General features: G+C 53.6%; 1 protein-coding gene across 1 annotated transcript in view; it reads left to right on the top strand.

Moving 5' to 3' along the window:
* The window catches only part of ADCY3 (adenylate cyclase 3), a gene marked incomplete at its 5' end in the record, with an annotated part of 72,702 nt that extends 59,880 nt beyond the window's left edge, over positions 1-12,822 (top strand). Inside the window, 5 exons of the mRNA XM_084227591.1 lie at positions 1,034-1,180; positions 5,476-5,589; positions 8,792-8,918; positions 8,990-9,114; positions 12,286-12,822. Of these exons, the coding sequence (XP_084083717.1) occupies positions 1,034-1,180; positions 5,476-5,589; positions 8,792-8,918; positions 8,990-9,114; positions 12,286-12,468 (696 nt within the window). The 3' untranslated portion in view covers positions 12,469-12,822. The remainder of the gene's footprint in view (positions 1-1,033; positions 1,181-5,475; positions 5,590-8,791; positions 8,919-8,989; positions 9,115-12,285) is intronic.
* Positions 12,823-20,145: the final 7,323 nt, after the last annotated feature.

Below are 20,145 nucleotides of genomic sequence, written 5' to 3'. Positions count from 1 at the left end.
ATTCCCAGGAGCTGTACAGCCAATCCTACGAGGAGATCGGGGTGATGTTCCCATCCCTGCCCAACCCATAACCCATAACTCATAACCCATAGCAATGACCAATAACCGATAATCAATAACCGATAATCAATAACCGATTCCGGGGGCGGGATTCCCGGCATTCCCAGGAGCTGTACAGCCAATCCTATGAGGAGATCGGGGTGATGTTCCCATCCCTGCCCAACCCATAACCGATAACCAATAACCCATAACCTATAACCCATAACCCATAATCGATAATCAATAACCGATAATCAATAACCGATTCCGGGGGCGGGATTCCCGGCGTTCCCAGGAGCTGTACAGCCAATCCTACGAGGAGATCGGGGTGATGTTCCCATCCCTACCCAACCCATAACCCATAACCAATAACCGATAACCCATAACCCATAACCCATAACCCATAACCAATAACCAATACCCCATAACGCATACCCAATAACCAATAATCAATAACCGATAATCAATAACCGAATCGGGGGCGGCATTCCCGGCATTCCCAGGAGCTGTACAGCCAATCCTACCAGGAGATCGGGGTGATGTTCCCATCCCATAACACATAACCCATAACCAATAACCCATAACCAATAACGAATAACCCATAACTGATAATCAATAATCAATAACCGATAATCAATAACCGATATCGGCGCGCTCCCGGCATTCCCAGGAGCTGTACAGCCAATCCTACGAGGAGATCGGGGTGATGTTCCCATCCCATAACCCATAACCAATAACCAATACCCCATAACGCATACCCAATAACCGATAATCAATAACCGATAATCAATAACCGATTCCGGGGGCGGCATTCCCGGCATTCCCAGGAGCTGTACAGCCAATCCTACGAGGAGATCGGGGTGATGTTCCCATCCCCACCCAACCCATAACCCATAACCAATAACCCATAACCAATAACGAATACCCCATAATCAATAATCAATAACCGATAATCAATAACCGATTCCGGGGGCGGCATTCCCGGCATTCCCAGGAGCTGTACAGCCAATCCTACGAGGAGATCGGGGTGATGTTCGCCTCGCTGCCCAACTTTGCCGATTTCTACACCGAGGAGAGCATCAACAACGGCGGCATCGAGTGCCTGCGCTTCCTCAACGAGATCATCTCCGACTTCGACGCGGTGAGCGCCACGCCCCGCCACGCCCCGCCACGCCCCGCCACGCCCTGCCCTGCCCCGCCCCGCCCCGAACCTGCCCCGCCCTGCCCCGCCACGCCTCGCCACGCCCCGCCCCGCCACGCCACGCCACACCACGCCCTGCCCCGCCACGCCACGCCCCGCCCCACCCCGCCATGCCACGCCACGCCCTGCCACGCCACGCCCTGCCCTGAACCCGCCACGCCCCGCCCTGCCCCGCCCCGACGGAATTCCGCATGGAAACGGGAATGGATGGTTGGGATCGGGGCGGGAATCACAGGGAGGGTCCGGGTGGGATCACAGTGGGAATTGTGGGAATGTCCAGGTGAGATCAGACTGGGAATCTCGGGGAAAATCCAGGTGGGATGGGGAATATCCAGGTGGGATCACACTGGGAGTGATCAGGAATATCCAGGTGGGGTCATGGGGGGAATCTCAGGGAATGTCCAGGTGGGATCAGACTGGGAATCACAGGAAAATCCAGGTGGGATGGGGAACGTCCAGGTGGGATCACATCGGGAGTGATCAGGAATATCCAGGCGGGATGGAGAATATCCAGGTGGGATCACACCAGGAATCACAGGAACATCCAGGTGGGATCAGACATGGGAATTGGGAACATCCAGGTGGGATCACACATGGGAATTGGGAACATCCAGGTGGGATCAGACTGGGAATCACAGGGAATATCCAGGTGGGATCAGACTGGGAATCATGGGAACATCCAGGTGGGATCAGACTGGGCATCTCAGGGAATATCCAGGTAGGATCGTAGTGGGAATCATGGGGAGGGTCCAGGTGGGGTCATGGTGGGAATCACGGGAACATCCAGGTGAGATCAGACTGGGAATTGGGAACATCCAGGTGGGATCAGACTGGGAATCACAGGAACATCCAGGTGGGATCAGAGTGGGAATCATGGGAAAATCCAGGTGGGATCAGACTGGGAATCTCAGGGAATGTCCAGGTGGGATCAGACTGGGAATTGTGGGGAACATCCTGGTGGGATCAGACTGGGAATCACAGGGAATGTCCAGGTGGGATCACACCAGGAATTGTGGGGAACGTCCAGGTGGGATCGGACTGGGAATCACAGGAACATCCAGGTGGGATCAGACTGGGAATCACAGGGAATGTCCAGGTGGGACAGGGAACATCCAGGTGGGATCAGACTGGGAATCACGGGAACATCCAAGTGGGATCAGACTGGGAATCATGGGAATATCCAGGTGGGATCACACCGGGAGTGATCAGGAACATCCAAGTGGGATCAGGCTGGGAATTGTGGGGAACATCCAGGTGGGATCGCACTGGGAATCTCAGGGAATGTCCAGGTGAGATCACACTGGGAATCACTGGAACATCCAGGTGGGATGGGGAACGTCCAGGTGGGATCACACTGGGAATTGTGGGAAGCATCCAGGTGGGATCAGACTGGAAATTGTGGGGAATGTCCAGGTGGGATCACACTGGGAATCTCAGGGAATGTCCAGGTGGGATCACACTGGGAATCACGGGGAGGTTCCGGGTGGGGTCATGGTGGGAATCACAGGAACATCCAGGTGGGATCAGACCGGGAATCACAGGGAACGTCCAGGTGGGATCAGACAGGGAATACCAGGGAACATCCAGGTGGAACAGGGAACATCCAGGTGGGATCAGACTGGGAATTGTGGGAACATCCAGGTGGGATGGAGAATATCCAGGTGGGATCAGACTGGGAATCACAGGAACATCCAGGTGGGATCAGACTGGGAATCGTGGGAACATCCAGGTGGGATCATACTGGGAATCTCAGGGAATATCCAGGTGGGATAGTGGTGGGAATCATGGGGAGGGTCCAGGTGGGGTCGTGGTGGGAATCACGGGAACATCCAGGTGGGATCACACTGGGAATAACAGGGAACATCCAGGTGGGACAGGGAGCATCCAGGTGGGATCAGACTGGGAATCAGGAACATCCAGGTGGGATGGGGAATATCCAGGTGGGATCACACCAGGAATCACAGGAACATCCAGGTGGGATCAGAGTGGGAATCTCAGGGAATGTCCAGGTGCGACAAGGAGCATCCAGGTGGGATCAGACATGGGAATTGTGGGGAGCATCCAGGTGGGATCAGACTGGGAATCACAGGAACATCCAGGTGGGATGGGGAAAATCCACGTGGGATCAGACTGGAAATTGGGAATATCCAGGTGGGATCAGACTGGGAATCACAGGAACATCCAGGTGGGACAGGGAACATCCAGGTGGGATCAGACTGGGAATCACAGGAACATCCAGGTGGGATCAGACTGGGAATCACAGGAACATCCAGGTGGGATGGGGAACATCCAGGTGGGATCAGACTGGGAATCTCAGGGAACATCCAGGTGGGATGGGGAACATCCAGGTGGGATCAGACTGGGAATTGGGGGGAATGTCCAGGTGGGAACAGACTGGGAATCACAGGAACATCCAGGTGGGATCGGGAACGTCCAGGTGGGATCACACCAGGAGTGATCAGGAACATCCAGGTGGGGTCATGGTGGGAATCACGGGAACATCCAGGTGGGATCAGACTGGGAATCTCAGGGAATATCCAGGGGGGATCGTGGTGGGAATCATGGGGAGGGTCCAGGTGGGGTCGTGGTGGGAATCACGGGAACATCCAGGTGGGATCACACTGGGAATAACAGGGAACATCCAGGTGGGACAGGGAGCATCCAGGTGGGATCAGACTGGGAATCAGGAACATCCAGGTGGGATGGAGAATATCCAGGTGGGATCACACCAGGAATCACAGGAACATCCAGGTGGGATCAGAGTGGGAATCTCAGGGAATGTCCAGGTGGGACAGGGAGCACCCAGGTGGTATCAGACACAGGAATCAGGAACATCCAGGTGGGATCAGACTGGGAATCACGGGAACATCCAGGTGGGACAGGGAACATCCAGGTGGGATCAGACTGGGAATTGGGGGAATGTCCAGGTGGGATCACACCAGGCATCACAGGAACATCCAGGTGGGATGGAGAATATCCAGGTGGGATCAGACTGGGAATTGGGGGGAATATCCAGGTGGGATCAGACTGGGAATCTCAGGGAACATCCAGGTGGGACAGGGAACATCCAGGTGAGATCAGACTGGGAATTGGGAACATCCAGGTGGGACAGGGAACATCCAGGTGGGATCAGACTGGGAATTGGGAACATCCAGGTGGGACAGGGAACATCCAGGTGGGATCTTATTGGGGAATCACGGGAACATCCAGGTGGGATCGTGGTGGGAATCATGGGGAGGGTCCAGGTGGGGTCACACTGGGAATTGTGGGAACATCCAGGTGGGACAGGGAACGTCCAGGTGGAACAGGGAACGTCCAGGTGGGATCACACTGGAAATTGGGAATATCCAGGTGGGATCAGACTGGGAATCACAGGAACATCCAGGTGGGATCATACTGGGAATTGTGGGGAACGTCCAGGTGGGATGGGGAATATCCAGGTGGGATCACACCGGGAATCACAGGAACATCCAGGTGGGATCAGAGTGGGAATCTCAGGGAATGTCCAGGTGGGACAGGGAGCACCCAGGTGGGATCAGACATGGGAATCAGGAACATCCAGGTGGGATCAGACTGGGAATCACAGGAACATCCAGGTGGGATGGGGAACATCCAGGTGGGATCACACTGGGAATTGTGGGGAACATCCAGGTGAGGTCAGAATGGGAATTGTGGGGAACATCCAGGTGAGGTCAGAATGGGAATTGTGGGGAACATCCAGGTGGGATCAGACTGGGAATCACGGGAACATCCAGGTGGGATCAGACTGGGAATTGGAAACATCCAGGTGGGATCAGACTGGGAATCTTGGGAACATCCAGGTGGGATCAGACTGGGAATCTTGGAAACATCCAGGTGGGATCAGAGTGGGAATCGTGGGGAACATCCAAGTGGGATGGGTAACATCCAGGTGGGATGGGGAATATCCAGGTGGGATCAGACTGGGAGTGATCAGGAACATCCAGGTGGGATCAGACTGGGAATCACGGGAACATCCAGGTGGGATCCTGGGAACATCCAGGTGGGATCCCTGGGATCATCCAGGTGGGATCCCTGGCATCATCCAGGTGGGATCCCTGGCATCATCCAGGTGGGATCCCTGGGAACATCCAGGTGGGATCCCTGGGATCATCCAGGTGGGATCCCTGGCATCATCCAGGTGGGATCCCTGGGATCATCCAGGTGGGATCCCCCGGGATGCTCCCGCCCTGATCCCGGTTCCCTGTGGTTCCCAGCTCCTGGACGAGCCCCAGTTCCGCTGCATCACCAAGATCAAGACCATCGGCAGCACCTACATGGCCGCCTCCGGGGTGACGCCCGACGCCGGCGCCAACGGCTTCGGAGCCAAGGTCCGGCCGGGATCCGCCCGTGGGACACCCCTGGGGACCTTGGGATCCGTCCCTTCCTCCCTGTCCCCGTCCTTGGGTCCCATCTGAACGTCCCCGCTCTGTGTCCCAACCGTGTGCGATCTCCATCTCCCGTCCCAGTGTCCCCATCCCCATGTCCCATCTCCGTGTTCCATCCTGATGTCCCATCATCTCCATATCCCGTCCCAATGTCCCCAAATCCATGTCCCATCATCTCCATATCCCGTCCCAATGTCCCATCATCCCCATGTCCCATCATCCCCATGTCCCATCTCCATGTCCCATCATCTCCATCTCCCGTCCCAAAGTCCCCAAATCCATCTCCCATCATCTCCATGTCCCATCTCCATGTCCCATTCCATGTCCCATCTCCATGTCCCATCCTGATGTCCCATCACCTCCATATCCCATCCCAATGTCCCCAAATCCATGTCCCATCATCTCCATATCCCATCCCAATGTCCCCAGATCCATGTCCCATCTCCATGTCCCATCTTGGGGTCCCATTCCATGTCCCATCTCTATGTCCCATCCCAATGTCCCCAGATCCATCTCCCATCTCCATGTCCCCAAACCCATGTCCCATCCCCATGTCCCATCTCCATGTCCCATCATCTCCGTATCCCATCGCAATGTCCCATCATCCCCATGTCCCATCTCCGTGTCCTATCCCTGTATCCCATCCCAATGTCCCACCATCTCCATGTCCCGTTCCAAAGTCCCATCCCAATGTCCCACCATCTCCATGTCCCATCATCTCTATGTCACATCCCAATATCCCCACCCAATCTCCCATCCCAATGTCCCACCATCTCCATGTCCCATCATCTCCATATACCATCCCAATGTCCCACCATCCCCATGTCCCATCTCCGTGTCCTATCCCTGTCCCATCCCAATGTCCCATCATCTCCATGCCCCATCTCCATGCCCCATCCCAATGTCCCATCTCCGTGTCCCATCTCCATGTCCCCAAATCCACGTCCCATCCCCATGTCCCATCCCAATGTCCCATCTCCATGTCCCATCTCCATGTCCCATCTCCGTGTCCTATCCCTTTGTCCCACTCCATGTCCCATCATCTCCGTGTCCCACCATGTCCCATCTCCATCTCCCATCTCCATGTCCCATCTCCGTGTCCTATCACTGTGTCCCATCCCCATGTCCAATCATCTCTGTGTCCCATCCCCATGTCCCACCTCCATCCCCATGTCCCATCATCTCCATGTCCCCAAATCCATGTCCCATCTCCATCTCCCATCCCAATGTCCCAAATCCATTTACCATCCCAGTGTCCAATCTCTATGCCCCATCTCCATGTCCCATCTCCATGCCCCATCCCTGTGTCCCATCCCAATGTCCCATCATCTCCATGTCCCATCTCCATGTCCCATCCCAATGTCCCATCCCAGTGTCCCCATCTCCATGCCCCATCTCCATATCCTATCCCAATGTCCCATCCCAGTGTCCCATCTGCATGTCCCATCTCTGTCCCATCCCAATGTCCCATCATCTCCGTGTCCCATCATCTCCATGTCGCATCTCCATGTCCCATCCCAATGTCCCATCATCTCCATGTCCCATCCCAATGTCCCATCCCAGTGTCCCATCTCCATGTCCCATCTCCGTGTCCCATCTCCATGTTGCCAAATCCACGTCCCATCTCCATGTCCCATCTCCATGTCCCATCCCCATGTCTCCATCTCCATCTCTGTGTCCCATCTCCATGTCCCATCCCAGTGTCCCATCTTCATGTCCCCAAATCCATTTCCTATCTCCATGTCCAATCTCCATGTCCCATCCCAGTGTCCCATCTCCATGTCCCATCCCAATGTCCCATCCCAGTGTCCCATCTTCATGTCCCCAAATCCATTTCCTATCTCCATGTCCCATCCCAGTGTCCCCATCTCCATGCCCCATCTCCATGTCCCATCCCAATGTCCCATCCCAGTGTCCCATCTCCATGTCCCATCCCAGTGTCCCATCTCCATGTCCCCAAATCCATTTCCCATCTCCATGTCCCATCTCCATGTCCCATCCCAGTGTCCCCAAATCCATTTCCCATCTCCATGTCCCATCCCAATGTCCCATCCCAATGTCCCATCTTCATGTCCCCAAATCCATTTCCTATCTCCATGTCCCATCCCAGTGTCCCCATCTCCATGCCCCATCTCCATGTCCCATCCCAATGTCCCATCCCAGTGTCCCATCTCCATGTCCCATCCCAGTGTCCCATCTCCATGTCCCCAAATCCATTTCCCATCTCCATGTCCCATCCCAATGTCCCATCCCAGTGTCCCCAAATCCATTTCCCATCTCCATATCCCATCCCAATGTCCCATCCCAATATCCCATCCCAATGTCCCATCCCAGTGTCCCCATCTCCATGCCCCATCCCCATGTCCCATCCCAATGTCCAATCTCCATGTCCCATCTCCATGTCCCATCTCCATGTCCCATCCCAGTGTCCCCAAATCCATTTCCCATCTCCATGTCCCATCCCAATGTCCCATCCCAGTGTCCCCAAATCCATTTCCCATCTCCATATCCCATCCCAATGTCCCATCCCAATATCCCATCCCAATGTCCCATCCCAGTGTCCCCATCTCCATGCCCCATCCCCATGTCCCATCCCAATGTCCAATCTCCATGTCCCATCTCCATGTCCCATCTCCATGTCCCATCCCAGTGTCCCCAAATCCATTTCCCATCTCCATGTCCCATCCCAACGTCCCATCCCAGTGTCCCATCTTCATGTCCCCAAATCCATTTCCCATCTCCATATCCCATCCCAATGTCCCATCCCAATATCCCATCCCAATGTCCCATCCCAGTGTCCCCAAATCCATTTCCCATCTCCATGTCCCATCCCAATGTCCCATCTCCATGTCCCCATCTCCATGTCCCATCTCCATGTCCCATCCCAATGTCCCATCCCAATGTCCCATCCCAGTGTCCCCAAATCCATTTCCCATCTCCATGTCCCATCCCAATGTCCCATCCCAGTGTCCCATCTCCATGTCCCATCCCAATGTCCCATCTCCATGTCCCATCTCCATGTCCCATCCCAGTGTCTCATGTCCCCATCTCCACGTCCCATCTCCGTGTCCCATCCCCGTGTCCCCCCTCCCACCCTCCATGATGGGGCAGAATTCCATGTCCGATTCCCGGGATTTCCCGGCAGAAGGAGCCGCGCTCGGACAAGGAGCGCTGGCAGCACCTGGCCGACCTGGCCGACTTCGCGCTGGCCATGAAGGTGACGCTGATGAACATCAACTACCAGTCCTTCAACAACTTCATGCTGCGCATAGGCAAGTGCGGGAACGCCGGGAATTCCGGGAATTCCGGAAGGTTCCGGGCGTGATCCGTGTTTTCGTGGCAGGGATGAACAAGGGGGCGGTGCTGGCCGGGGTGATCGGGGCGCGGAAGCCGCACTACGACATCTGGGGCAACACGGTCAACGTGGCCAGCAGGATGGAGTCCACCGGAGTGATGGGCAACATCCAGGTGGGGACATGGGGACGTCCAGGTGGGGACACGGGGACGTCCAGGTGTGACCTCATGGGGACATCCAGGTGGGACCTCATGGGGACATCCAGGTGGGATCATGAGCTGGGAATGGGCCTGGGAATGGCGAGGTGGGATCATGGGGAACGTCCAGGTGGGGTCATGGAGGACATCCAGGTGGGATCATGGAGGATGTCCAGGTGGGGTCATGGGGGATGTCCAGGTGGGATCATGGGGGACATCCAGGTGGGGTCATTGGGGACATCCAGGTGGGGTCATGGGGAATGTCCAGGTGGGGTCACAGGGACATCCAGGTGGGGTCACTGGGGACATCCAGGTGGGGTCATGGGGAATATCCAGGTGGGAACATGGGGAATGTCCAGGTGGGATCATGGAGGATGTCCAGGTGGGGTCATGGGGGATGTCCAGGTGGGATCATGGGGGACATCCAGGTGGGGTCATTGGGGACATCCAGGTGGGGTCATGGGGAATGTCCAGGTGGGGTCACAGGGACATCGAGGTGGGGTCACTGGGGACATCCAGGTGGGGTCATGGGGAATATCCAGGTGGGAACATGGGGAATGTCCAGGTGGGGTCATGAGGAACATCTAGGTGGGATCATGGGGAACGTCCAGGTGGGATCATGGGGGACATCCAGGTGGGGTCATGGGTGACATCCAGGTGGGGTCATGGGGAACATCCAGGTGGGGACATGGGGATGTCCAGGTGGGGTCATGGGGATGTCCAGGTGGGATCATGGGGAATGTCCAGGTGGGGTCATTGGGGACATCCAGGTGGGACCAAGAGCTTGGAATGTTGGGGTGTGATCATGGGGAACGTCCAGGTGGGATCATGGGGAACATCCAGGTGGGATCATGGGGACATCCAGGTGGGATCATGGGTGACATCCAGGTGGGATCATGAGCTGGGAATGGGCCTGGGAATGGCGGGGTGGGATGGTGGGGACCTCCAGGTGGGACCATGGGGGACATCCAGGTGGGATCATGGGGGACATCCCGGTGGGATCATGGGGAATGTCCAGGTGGGATCATGGGGACATCCAGGTGGGATCATGAGCTGGGAATGGGCCTGGGAATGTTGGGGTGGGATCATGGGGAACGTCCAGGTGGGGTCATGGAGGACATCCAGGTGGGATCATGGAGGATGTCCAGGTGGGGTCATGGGGGATGTCCAGGTGGGATCATGGGGGACATCCAGGTGGGGTCATTGGGGACATCCAGGTGGGGTCATGGGGAATGTCCAGGTGGGGTCACAGGGACATCCAGGTGGGGTCACTGGGGACATCCAGGTGGGGTCATGGGGAATATCCAGGTGGGAACATGGGGAATGTCCAGGTGGGGTCATGAGGAACATCTAGGTGGGATCATGGGGAACGTCCAGGTGGGATCATGGGGGACATCCAGGTGGGATCATGAGAGACATCCAGGTGGGGTCATGGGTGACATCCAGGTGGGGTCATGGGGAACATCCAGGTGGGGTCATGGGGATGTCCAGGTGGGATCATGGGGACATCCAGGTGGGATCATGGGGACATCCAGGTGGGGTCATGGGGAACATCCAGGTGGGAACATGGGGAACGTCCAGGTGGGGTCATGGGGGATGTCCAGGTGGGGTCATGGGGAACGTCCAGGTGGGACCTCATGGGGAACATCCAGGTGGGGTCATGGGGAATGTCCAGGTGGGGTCATGGGGGATGTCCAGGTGGGGTCATGGGGAACGTCCAGGTGGGACCTCATGGGGACATCCAGGTGGGATCATTGGGGACATCCAGGTGCGATCATGGGGGACATCCAGGTGGGATCAAGAGCTGGGAATGTTGGGGTAGGATCATGGGGAATGTTGGGGTGGGATCATGGGGAATGTCCAGGGGGCATCATGGGGAACGTCCAGGTGGGATGTCATGGGGATGTCCAGGTGGGATCATGGGGAATGTCCAGGTGGGGTCATGGGGACGTCCAGGTGGGATCATGGGGAACATCCAGGTGGGGACATGGGGAACATCCAGGTGGGGTCATGGGGAATGTCCAGGTGGGGTCATGGGGAACGTCCAGGTGGGACCTCATGGGGACATCCAGGTGGGATCATTGGGGACATCCAGGTGGGATCATGGGGGACATCCAGGTGGGATCAAGAGCTGGGAATGTTGGGGTAGGATCATGGGGAATGTCCAGGTGGGATCATGGGGAATGTCCAGGTGGCATCATGGGGAATGTCCAGGTGGGATCATGGGGAATGTCCAGGTGGGGTCATGGGGACATCCAGGTGGGACCTCATGGGGACATCCAGGTGCGATCATGGGGGACATCCAGGTGGGGTCATGGGGAATGTCCAGGTGGGGTCATGGGGAATGTCCAGGTGGGATCATTGGGGACGTCCGGGTGGGATCATGGGGAACATCCAGGTGGGGTCATGGGGAATGTCCAGGTGGGGTCATGAGGAACATCTAGGTGGGGTCATGGGGGACATCCAGGTGGGATCATGAGGTGGGAATGGTGGGGTGGGATTATGGGGAATGTCCAGGTGGGATCATGAGCTGGGAATGGTGGGGTGGGATCATGAGCTGGGAATGGTGGGGTGGGATCATGGGGAACATCCAGGTGGGACCATGGGGGCATCCCAGTGGGACCTTGCTGGGAATGAGCTTGGGAATATTGGGATGGGATGGGGAATATCTGAGGGGGATCACACAGGGAATCTGGGGAATATTCAGGTGTGATCACCTTGGGAAATTTGGGAATATCCAGCTGGGATGGGGGACATCCAGGTGAGGTCAGACCGGGAATCTTGGGAATATCCAGGTGGGATCACACCAGGGCTTCCTTGGGAATTGGGGACTCCAGGAATTCCCTTTTCCACCCCTAAATTCCATAAAAATCCCTGGGGATGGATCCTGAGTGTCCTGGATCCCAGAATCCCGCAATGGTTTGGGATTATGGGATTATCCACGGACCTTCCATCCCATCCCCATCCCAACCCCGATCCCAAACCTCTCCAACCCTTCCCTGAACACTCCCAACCTTCCTCTGGGAATCCCCTTCCAGGAATTCCCGCTCCTTCCTCGGAATTTTCTCCCCCGAGCTCTTCCCGCTTTTCCCACCTCCCCAAATTCCCAAATTCCCGATTTTTTGGGGTTTTTCTCTCCCCGGGAAGGTGGTGGAGGAGACGCAGCAGATCCTGAAGGAATACGGATTCCGCTTCGTCCGCCGCGGCGCCGTCTACGTCAAGGGCAAGGGGGAGCTCCTGACGTTTTTCCTGAAGGGCCGCGAAAAACCGGGATCCTTCCTCGGATCCGCCGCCGTCCCCCTGCCCCACCAGGTGCTGGAGAATTCCTGAGGATCCCTCGGGAATCTCCACCGGGATCCGGAACCCCTCCGAGATTTTTTTTTTGGGGTGGTTTTTATTTTTTTGGGGGGGATTCGGGGTTTTTTATTCCGTGGAAAAGAGGGAAAGGCGGATCCGGGTTTTTCCCGCCGCGGGAATTCCGGACTCGGAGCGGCGGCGGCGGCGATTCCAGGAGATCCAAAACTCAGGGATGGTTGGGAAGACTCCGCGTCTCTTCCAGGAGCCGGGAGCGAATCCCGGATTTTTTTCCTCCCCGAAGATTCCTCCGGAATCCGAGAGCTCGGCTCGGGCTGGGATTTGGGGAAGGACGGGAGTTGTGTATTCCAGATCCATAAATTTTATCGGAGAAGCGATGGGTGTTCGTTTGTGCCACGCGGCCGGGATCGGGATCGGGATCGGGATTGGGATTGGGATCGGGATGGGGATGGGGATTGGGATGGGGATTGGAATGGGGTTTGGGATTGGGATTGGGATTGGAATTGGAATTGGGATCGGAATCAGGATCAGGATTGGGATCAGGATTGGAATTGGGATCGGGGTTGGGATTGGGATTGGAATGGGGATTGGTATTGGGATCGGGGTTGGGATTGGAATTGGGATCGGAATCGGGATCAGGATTGGGATCGGGATTGGGATCGGGATTGGGATTGGGATTGGAATGGGGATTGGGATTGGGATCAGGATTGGAATTGGGATCAGGGTTGGGATTGGGATTGGAATCAGGATCCGGATTGGGATGGGGATTGGGATTGGGATTGGGATTGGGATCGGAATTGGGATTGGGATCAGGATTGGAATTGGGATCGGGGTTGGGATTGGGATTGGAATGGGGATTGGTATTGGGATCGGGGTTGGGATTGGAATTGGGATCGGAATCGGGATCAGGATTGGGATCGGGATTGGGATCGGGATTGGGATTGGGATTGGAATGGGGATTGGGATTGGGATCAGGATTGGAATTGGGATCAGGGTTGGGATTGGGATTGGAATCAGGATCCGGATTGGGATGGGGATTGGGATTGGGATTGGGATTGGAATCAGGATCAGGATTGGGATCGGGATCAGGATTGGAAGTGGGATCAGGATTGGAATTGGGAACCTGCCCCCCCCTTGGCACAGCCCTTTCCCAGAGGTTTTTTTGGGGTGGTTTGTATTTTTTTGGGGGGGGAATTCGGGGGTTTTTTTATTCCGTGGAAAAGAGGGAAAGGCGGATCCGGGTTTTTCCCGCCGCGGGAATTCCGGACTCGGAGCGGCGGCGGCGGCGATTCCAGGAGATCCAAAACTCAGGGATGGTTGGGAAGACTCCGCGTCTCTTCCAGGAGCCGGGAGTGAATCCCGGATTTTTTTCCTCCCCGAAGATTCCTCCGGAATCCGAGAGCTCGGCTCGGGCTGGGATTTGGGGAAGGACGGGAGTTGTGTATTCCAGATCCATAAATTTTATCGGAGAAGCGATGGGTGTTCGTTTGTGACCCGCGGACGGGATTGGGATCGGGATTGGGATTGGGATTGGGATTGGGATCGGGATTGGGATTGGGGTTGGGATTGGGGTTGGGATTGGGATCGGGATTGGGATCGGGATTGGAATGGGGATTGGGATTCGGATCAGGATTGGGATTGGGATGGGAATTGGGATTGGGATTGGGATTGGGATCGGGGTTGGGATTGGAATGGGGATTGGGATTGGGATGGGGATTGGGATTGGGATCGGAATTGGGATTGGAATTGGGATCGGAATCAGGATCAGGATTGGGATTGGAATTGGGATTGGGATCAGGATTAGAATTGGGATCAGGGTTGGGATTGGAATTGGGATTGGGATCAGAATCAGGATCGGAATCAGGATTGGGATTGGAATTGGGATTGGGATCAGGATCAGAATTGGGATAGGGATTGGGATTGGAATTGGGATCAGGATTGGGAACAGGATTGGGATTGGGATTGGGATCGGGATCAGGATCGGGATCGGGATCGGGATCGGGATCGGGATCGGGATTGGGATTGGAATGGGGATTGGGATCAGGATTGGAATTGGGATTGGGATCAGGATTGGAATTGGGATCGGGGTTGGGATTGGAATGGGGATTGGGATTGGGATCGGGGTTGGGATTGGAATTGGGATCGGAATCAGGATCAGGATCGGGATTGGAATTGGGATTGGGATTGGGATTGGGATTGGGATCGGGATCGGGATTGGGATGGGGATTGGGATTGGGATCAGGATTGGGATTGGGATTGGGATTGGAATGGGGATTGAGATTGGGATCAGGATTGGAATTGGGATTGGGATCAGGATCGGGATTGGAATTGGGATTGGAATTGGGATCGGGGTTGGGATTGGAATTGGGATGGGGATTGGGATCGGGATTGGGATTGGGGTTGGGATTGGGGTTGGGATTGGGATCGGGATTGGGATTGGGGTTGGGATTGGGGTTGGGATTGGGATCGGGATTGGGATCGGGATTGGAATGGGGATTGGGATTGGGATCAGGATTGGGATAGGGATGGGAATTGGGATTGGGATTGGGATTGGGATGGGGATTGGGATCGGGGTTGGGATTGGAATGGGGATTGGGATTGGGATCGGAATTGGGATTGGAATTGGGATCGGAATCAGGATCAGGATTGGGATTGGAATCGGGATTGGGATCAGGATCAGAATTGAGATCGGGATTGGGATTGGAATTGGGATCAGGATTGGGAACGGGATCGGGATTGGGATTGGGATCGGGATCGGGATCGGGATTGGGATTGGGATTGGAATGGGGATTGGGATTGGGATCAGGATTGGAATTGGGATTGGGATCAGGATTGGAATTGGGATCGGGGTTGGGATTGGAATAGGGATTGGGATTGGGATCGGGGTTGGGATTGGAATTGGGATTGGAATCAGGATCAGGATCGGGATTGGAATTGGGATTGGGATTGGGATTGGGATCGGGATCGGGATTGGGATGGGGATTGGGATTGGGATCAGGATTGGAATGGGGATTGGGATTGGGATCAGGATTGGGATGGGGATTGGAATGGGGATTGAGATTGGGATCAGGATTGGAATTGGGATTGGGATCAGGATCAGGATCGGGATTGGAATTGGGATTGGAATTGGGATCGGGGTTGGGATTGGAATTGGGATGGGGATTGGGATCGGGATTGGGATCGGGATTGGGATTGGGGTTGGGATTGGGGTTGGGATTGGGATCGGGATTGGGATCGGGATTGGAATGGGGATTGGGATTGGGATCAGGATTGGGATTGGGATGGGAATTGGGATTGGGATTGGGATTGGGATTGGGATTGGGATCGGGGTTGGGATTGGAATGGGGATTGGGATTGGGATGGGGATTGGGATTGGGATCGGAATTGGGATTGGAATTGGGATCGGAATCAGGATCAGGATTGGGATTGGAATTCGGATTGGGATCAGGATTGGAATTGGGATCGGGGTTGGGATTGGAATTGGGATTGGGATCAGAATCAGGATCATGATCAGGATTGGGATTGGAATTGGGATTGGGATCAGGATCAGAATTGGGATCGGGATTGGGATTGGAATTGGGATCAGGATTGGGAACGGGATCGGGATTGGGATCGGGATCGGGATCGGGATCGGGATCGGGATTGGGATTGGAATGGGGATTGGGATTGGGATCAGGATTGGAATTGGGATTGGGATCAGGATTGGAATTGGGATCGGGGTTGGGATTGGAATGGGGATTGGGATTGGAATCGGGGTTGGGATTGGAATTGGGATCGGAATCAGGATCAGGATCGGGATTGGAATTGGGATTGGGATTGGGATTGGGATTGGGATCGGGATCGGGATCGGGATTGGGATGGGGATTGGGATTGGGATCAGGATTGGAATGGGGATTGGGATTGGGATCAGGATTGGGATTGGGATTGGGATTGGAATGGGGATTGAGATTGTGATCAGGATTGGAATTGGGATTGGGATCAGGATCAGGATCGGGATTGGAATTGGGATTGGAATTGGGATCGGGGTTGGGATTGGAATTGGGATCGGAATCAGGATCAGGATTGGATGGGAATTGGGATTGGGATCAGGATTGGAATTGGGATGGGGGTTGGGATTGGAATTGGGATTGGGATCAGGATTGGAATTGGGATCGGGATTGGAATGGGGATTGGGATTGGGATCAGGATTGGAATTGGGATTGGGATCAGGATTGGAATTGGGATCGGGATCGGGGTTGGGATTGGAATTGGAATCGGAATCAGGATCAGGATTGGAATTGGGATCGGGGTTGGGATTGGAATTTGGATCGGAATCAGGATCAGGATTGGAATTGGAATTAGGATTGGGATCAGGATTGGAATTGGGATCGGGGTTGGGATTGGAATTGGAATTGGAATCAGCATCAGAATTGGGATTGGGATCAGGATTAAGACTGGGATATGGATCCAGATCCAGATCAGGATTGGGGTCGGGATCGAGATCCAGAATGGGATCGGAATCAGGATTGGGATCAGGATTGGGATTGGGATCAGGATCGGAATTGGGATCGGAATCAGGATCGGGATTGGGATCGGAATTGGAATTGGAATCGGAATAAGGATCAGAATTGGGATCGGGATTAAGACTGGGATGTGGATCCAGATCCAGATCGGGATTGGGGTCGGGATCAAGACCCAGAATGGGATCAGAATCAGGATTGGGATCAGGATTGGAATTGGGATCAGGATCAGGATTGGGATTGGGATCAGGATTAGGATTGGGGTTGGGGTTGGGGTTGGGATTGGGATTGGGATCGGAATCAGGATCAGAATTGGGATTGGAATCGGGATTGGGATCAGAATTGGGATTGGGATCAGGATTAAGACTGGAATGTGGATCCAGATCCAGATCGGGATTGGGGTCGGTATCAAGATCCAGAATGGGATCAGAATCAGGATTGGGATCAGGATTGGGGTCAGGATTGGAATTGGCATCGGGGTTGGAATTGGGATCAGGATTGGAATTGGGATTGGGATCAGGATCCAGATTGGGATGAGGATCAGAATTGGGATTGGGATCAGGATTGGGGATGGGGAACAGGATTGGAATCAGAATCTGGGATCAGGAACGGGATTGGGATCAGGATGAGAATCGGGACCGGGATTGGGATCAGGATCAGGATTGGGATGGGGATCCATATTGGGATTGGGATCAGATTCAGAATCGGGATTGGGATCGGGATCAGAATCAGGATCAGGAATGGGATTGGGATGAGAATCAGGATCAGGACTGGGATCGAGAGAGGGATCAGGATCAGGATGGGGATCGAGATCCAAATTGGGACTGGGATTGGGATCAGGTTTGAGACTGGGATTGGGATCAGGATTGAGATTGGGATTGGGATCCATATTGGGATTGGGATTGGGATTGGGATCAGAATCGGAATGGGGATTGGGATCCAGATCAGGAATGAGATCGTGATGAGAATTAGGACCAGGACTGGGATCGAGAGAGGGATCAGGATCGGGATTGAGATCCAAATTGGGGTTGGGGTTGGGATTGGGATCAGGATTGAGATTGGGATTGGGATTGGGATCAGAATCAGGATTGGGATTGGGATCAAAATCGGGATCAGGAATGGGATCAGGATGAGAATCAGGATTGGGATTGGGATCGAGAGAGGGATCCGGATCGGGATCCAAATTAGGATTGGGATTGGGATTGGATCAGGATTGAGATTGGGACAGGGATCCATATTGGGATTGGGATTGGGATCAGAATAAGAATGGGGATTGGGATCAGGATCAGGAATGGGATCGCGATGAGAATCAGGATTGGGATTGGGATTGGGATCAGGATCGAGATCCAAATTAGGATTGGGATTGGGATTGGGATTGGGGTCAGGATTGAGATTGGGATGGGGATCCATATTGGGATCGGGATTGGGGTCAGAATCAGAATCAGGATCAGGAATGGGATCGCGATGAGAATCAGGATCGGGATTGGGATCAAAAGAGGGATCAGGATCAGGATCGGGGTGGGGATTGAGATCCGAATTGGAATTGGGGTTGGGATTGGGATCAGGATTGAGACTGGGGTTGGGATCAGGATTGAGATTGGGATCAGGATTGGGATCAGAATCAGAATGGGGATTGGGATCGGGATCAGGAATGGGATCGGGATGAGAATCAGGATTGGGATCAAGATTGGGATCGAGATGGGGATCAGGATCGGGATGGGGATCGAGATCAGGATCGGGATCAGGATCAGGATCAGGATCAGGTTTGGGATTGGGATTGGGATTGGGATTGGGATCAGAATCAGGATTGGGACCAGAATCAGGATTGGGACCGAGACCAGGATCGGGATCAGGATCAGAATCTGGATGGGGATGGGAATCTGGATCAGGATCATTCCCAGCTTGGCGTTGGATCCATCCCCATCCCGACTCCTCTCCGGGAAGGAATTTTGGGAATTCCCTGGGAATTCGGGACCTCCCTTCCCTTTTCCACCCCCAGATTCCATCAAAATCCCTCGGGATGGATCCTGGATCCCAGAATCCCAAAATTCTTGGGATGGGATCCACGGATTTTCAATCCCATCCCGTTCCCACCTGGATTCCAGGTGGCTCCAACCTTTCCTTGGATATTCCCAGGGATTTTTCTGGGAATTCCTTCCCAAAATTCCCTCCCCCATTTTTCCCACATGAATCCATTCCCTGTTTTCCCCATGGAAAACTTTCCAGAATTTTCTTCCCGGAATTCCCAAATTCTCCAGGAATTTTCCATCCCTATTTTTTTTTTTCTTTTTTTTTCAGGAATTTTCCATCCTTTTATTTTTATTTTTTCCCATTTTTTCAGGAATTTTCCATCCCTATATTTATGGTTTTTTCCATCCTTCCATATTTTTCCATCCCTATATATTTTTTTTTCATTTCTCCAAGAATTTCCCATCCCTTTTTTTCCCATTTCTTCTGGAATTTTCCATCCCTATTTTTATTTTTTTTCCAGTTCTTCAGGAATTCTCCATCCCTGTATTTATTTTTTTATTTAATTTCCTCCAGAATTTTCCATCCATTTTTTAATTTCATTTCTCCAGGAATTTTCCATCCCTATTTTTTCTCCATTTCTTCCGGAATTTTCCATCCCTATATTTATTTTTTTATTTCATTTCTTCCAGAATTTTCCATTCCTATTTATTTTTTCCATTACTCCAGGAATTTCCCATCCCTATAGTTTTTTTTTCCATTTCTTCCAGAATTTTCCACCCCTATTTATTTTTCCCATTTCTCCAGGAATTTCCCATCTTTTTTTTTTTTTTAATAAATTTTTTCTCAATTTTTTTTTTAAAATTTCTTCCAGAATTTTCCCCATCCCTCCTTTCCCACCATTCCCCACCCTTCCAAGAATTCCCAACCCCGGGGATCCATCCCAAGAACCTCCAGAATTCCTGGAATCATTATATATAAGTTTATTTATTTATTTTTATTTAAATTTTTTTTTAATTTTTATTTACTTATTTTTATTTAAATTGAGCGCGAAGGGGTCGGATTTTCCCTTGGAGGTTTTCCTGAATTTTTCCCAAAATTTTCCGGGATTTTTCCAGAATTTTTCCGGGATTTTTCCGGGATTTTTTCCGGAATTTTCCCAGGATTTTTCTGGGATTTTCCCAGGATTTTTCCGGAATTTTCCAGAACTTTCCAGGCCCCCAAA

The sequence above is a fragment of the Fringilla coelebs genome (assembly GCF_963513975.1).
Source record: "Fringilla coelebs genome assembly, contig: SCAFFOLD_212, whole genome shotgun sequence".
Taxonomy (NCBI): Eukaryota; Metazoa; Chordata; class Aves; order Passeriformes; family Fringillidae; genus Fringilla; species Fringilla coelebs.
The sequence above is the reverse complement of the archived record's forward strand: the minus strand, read 5'-3'. Positions and strand labels throughout refer to the sequence as shown.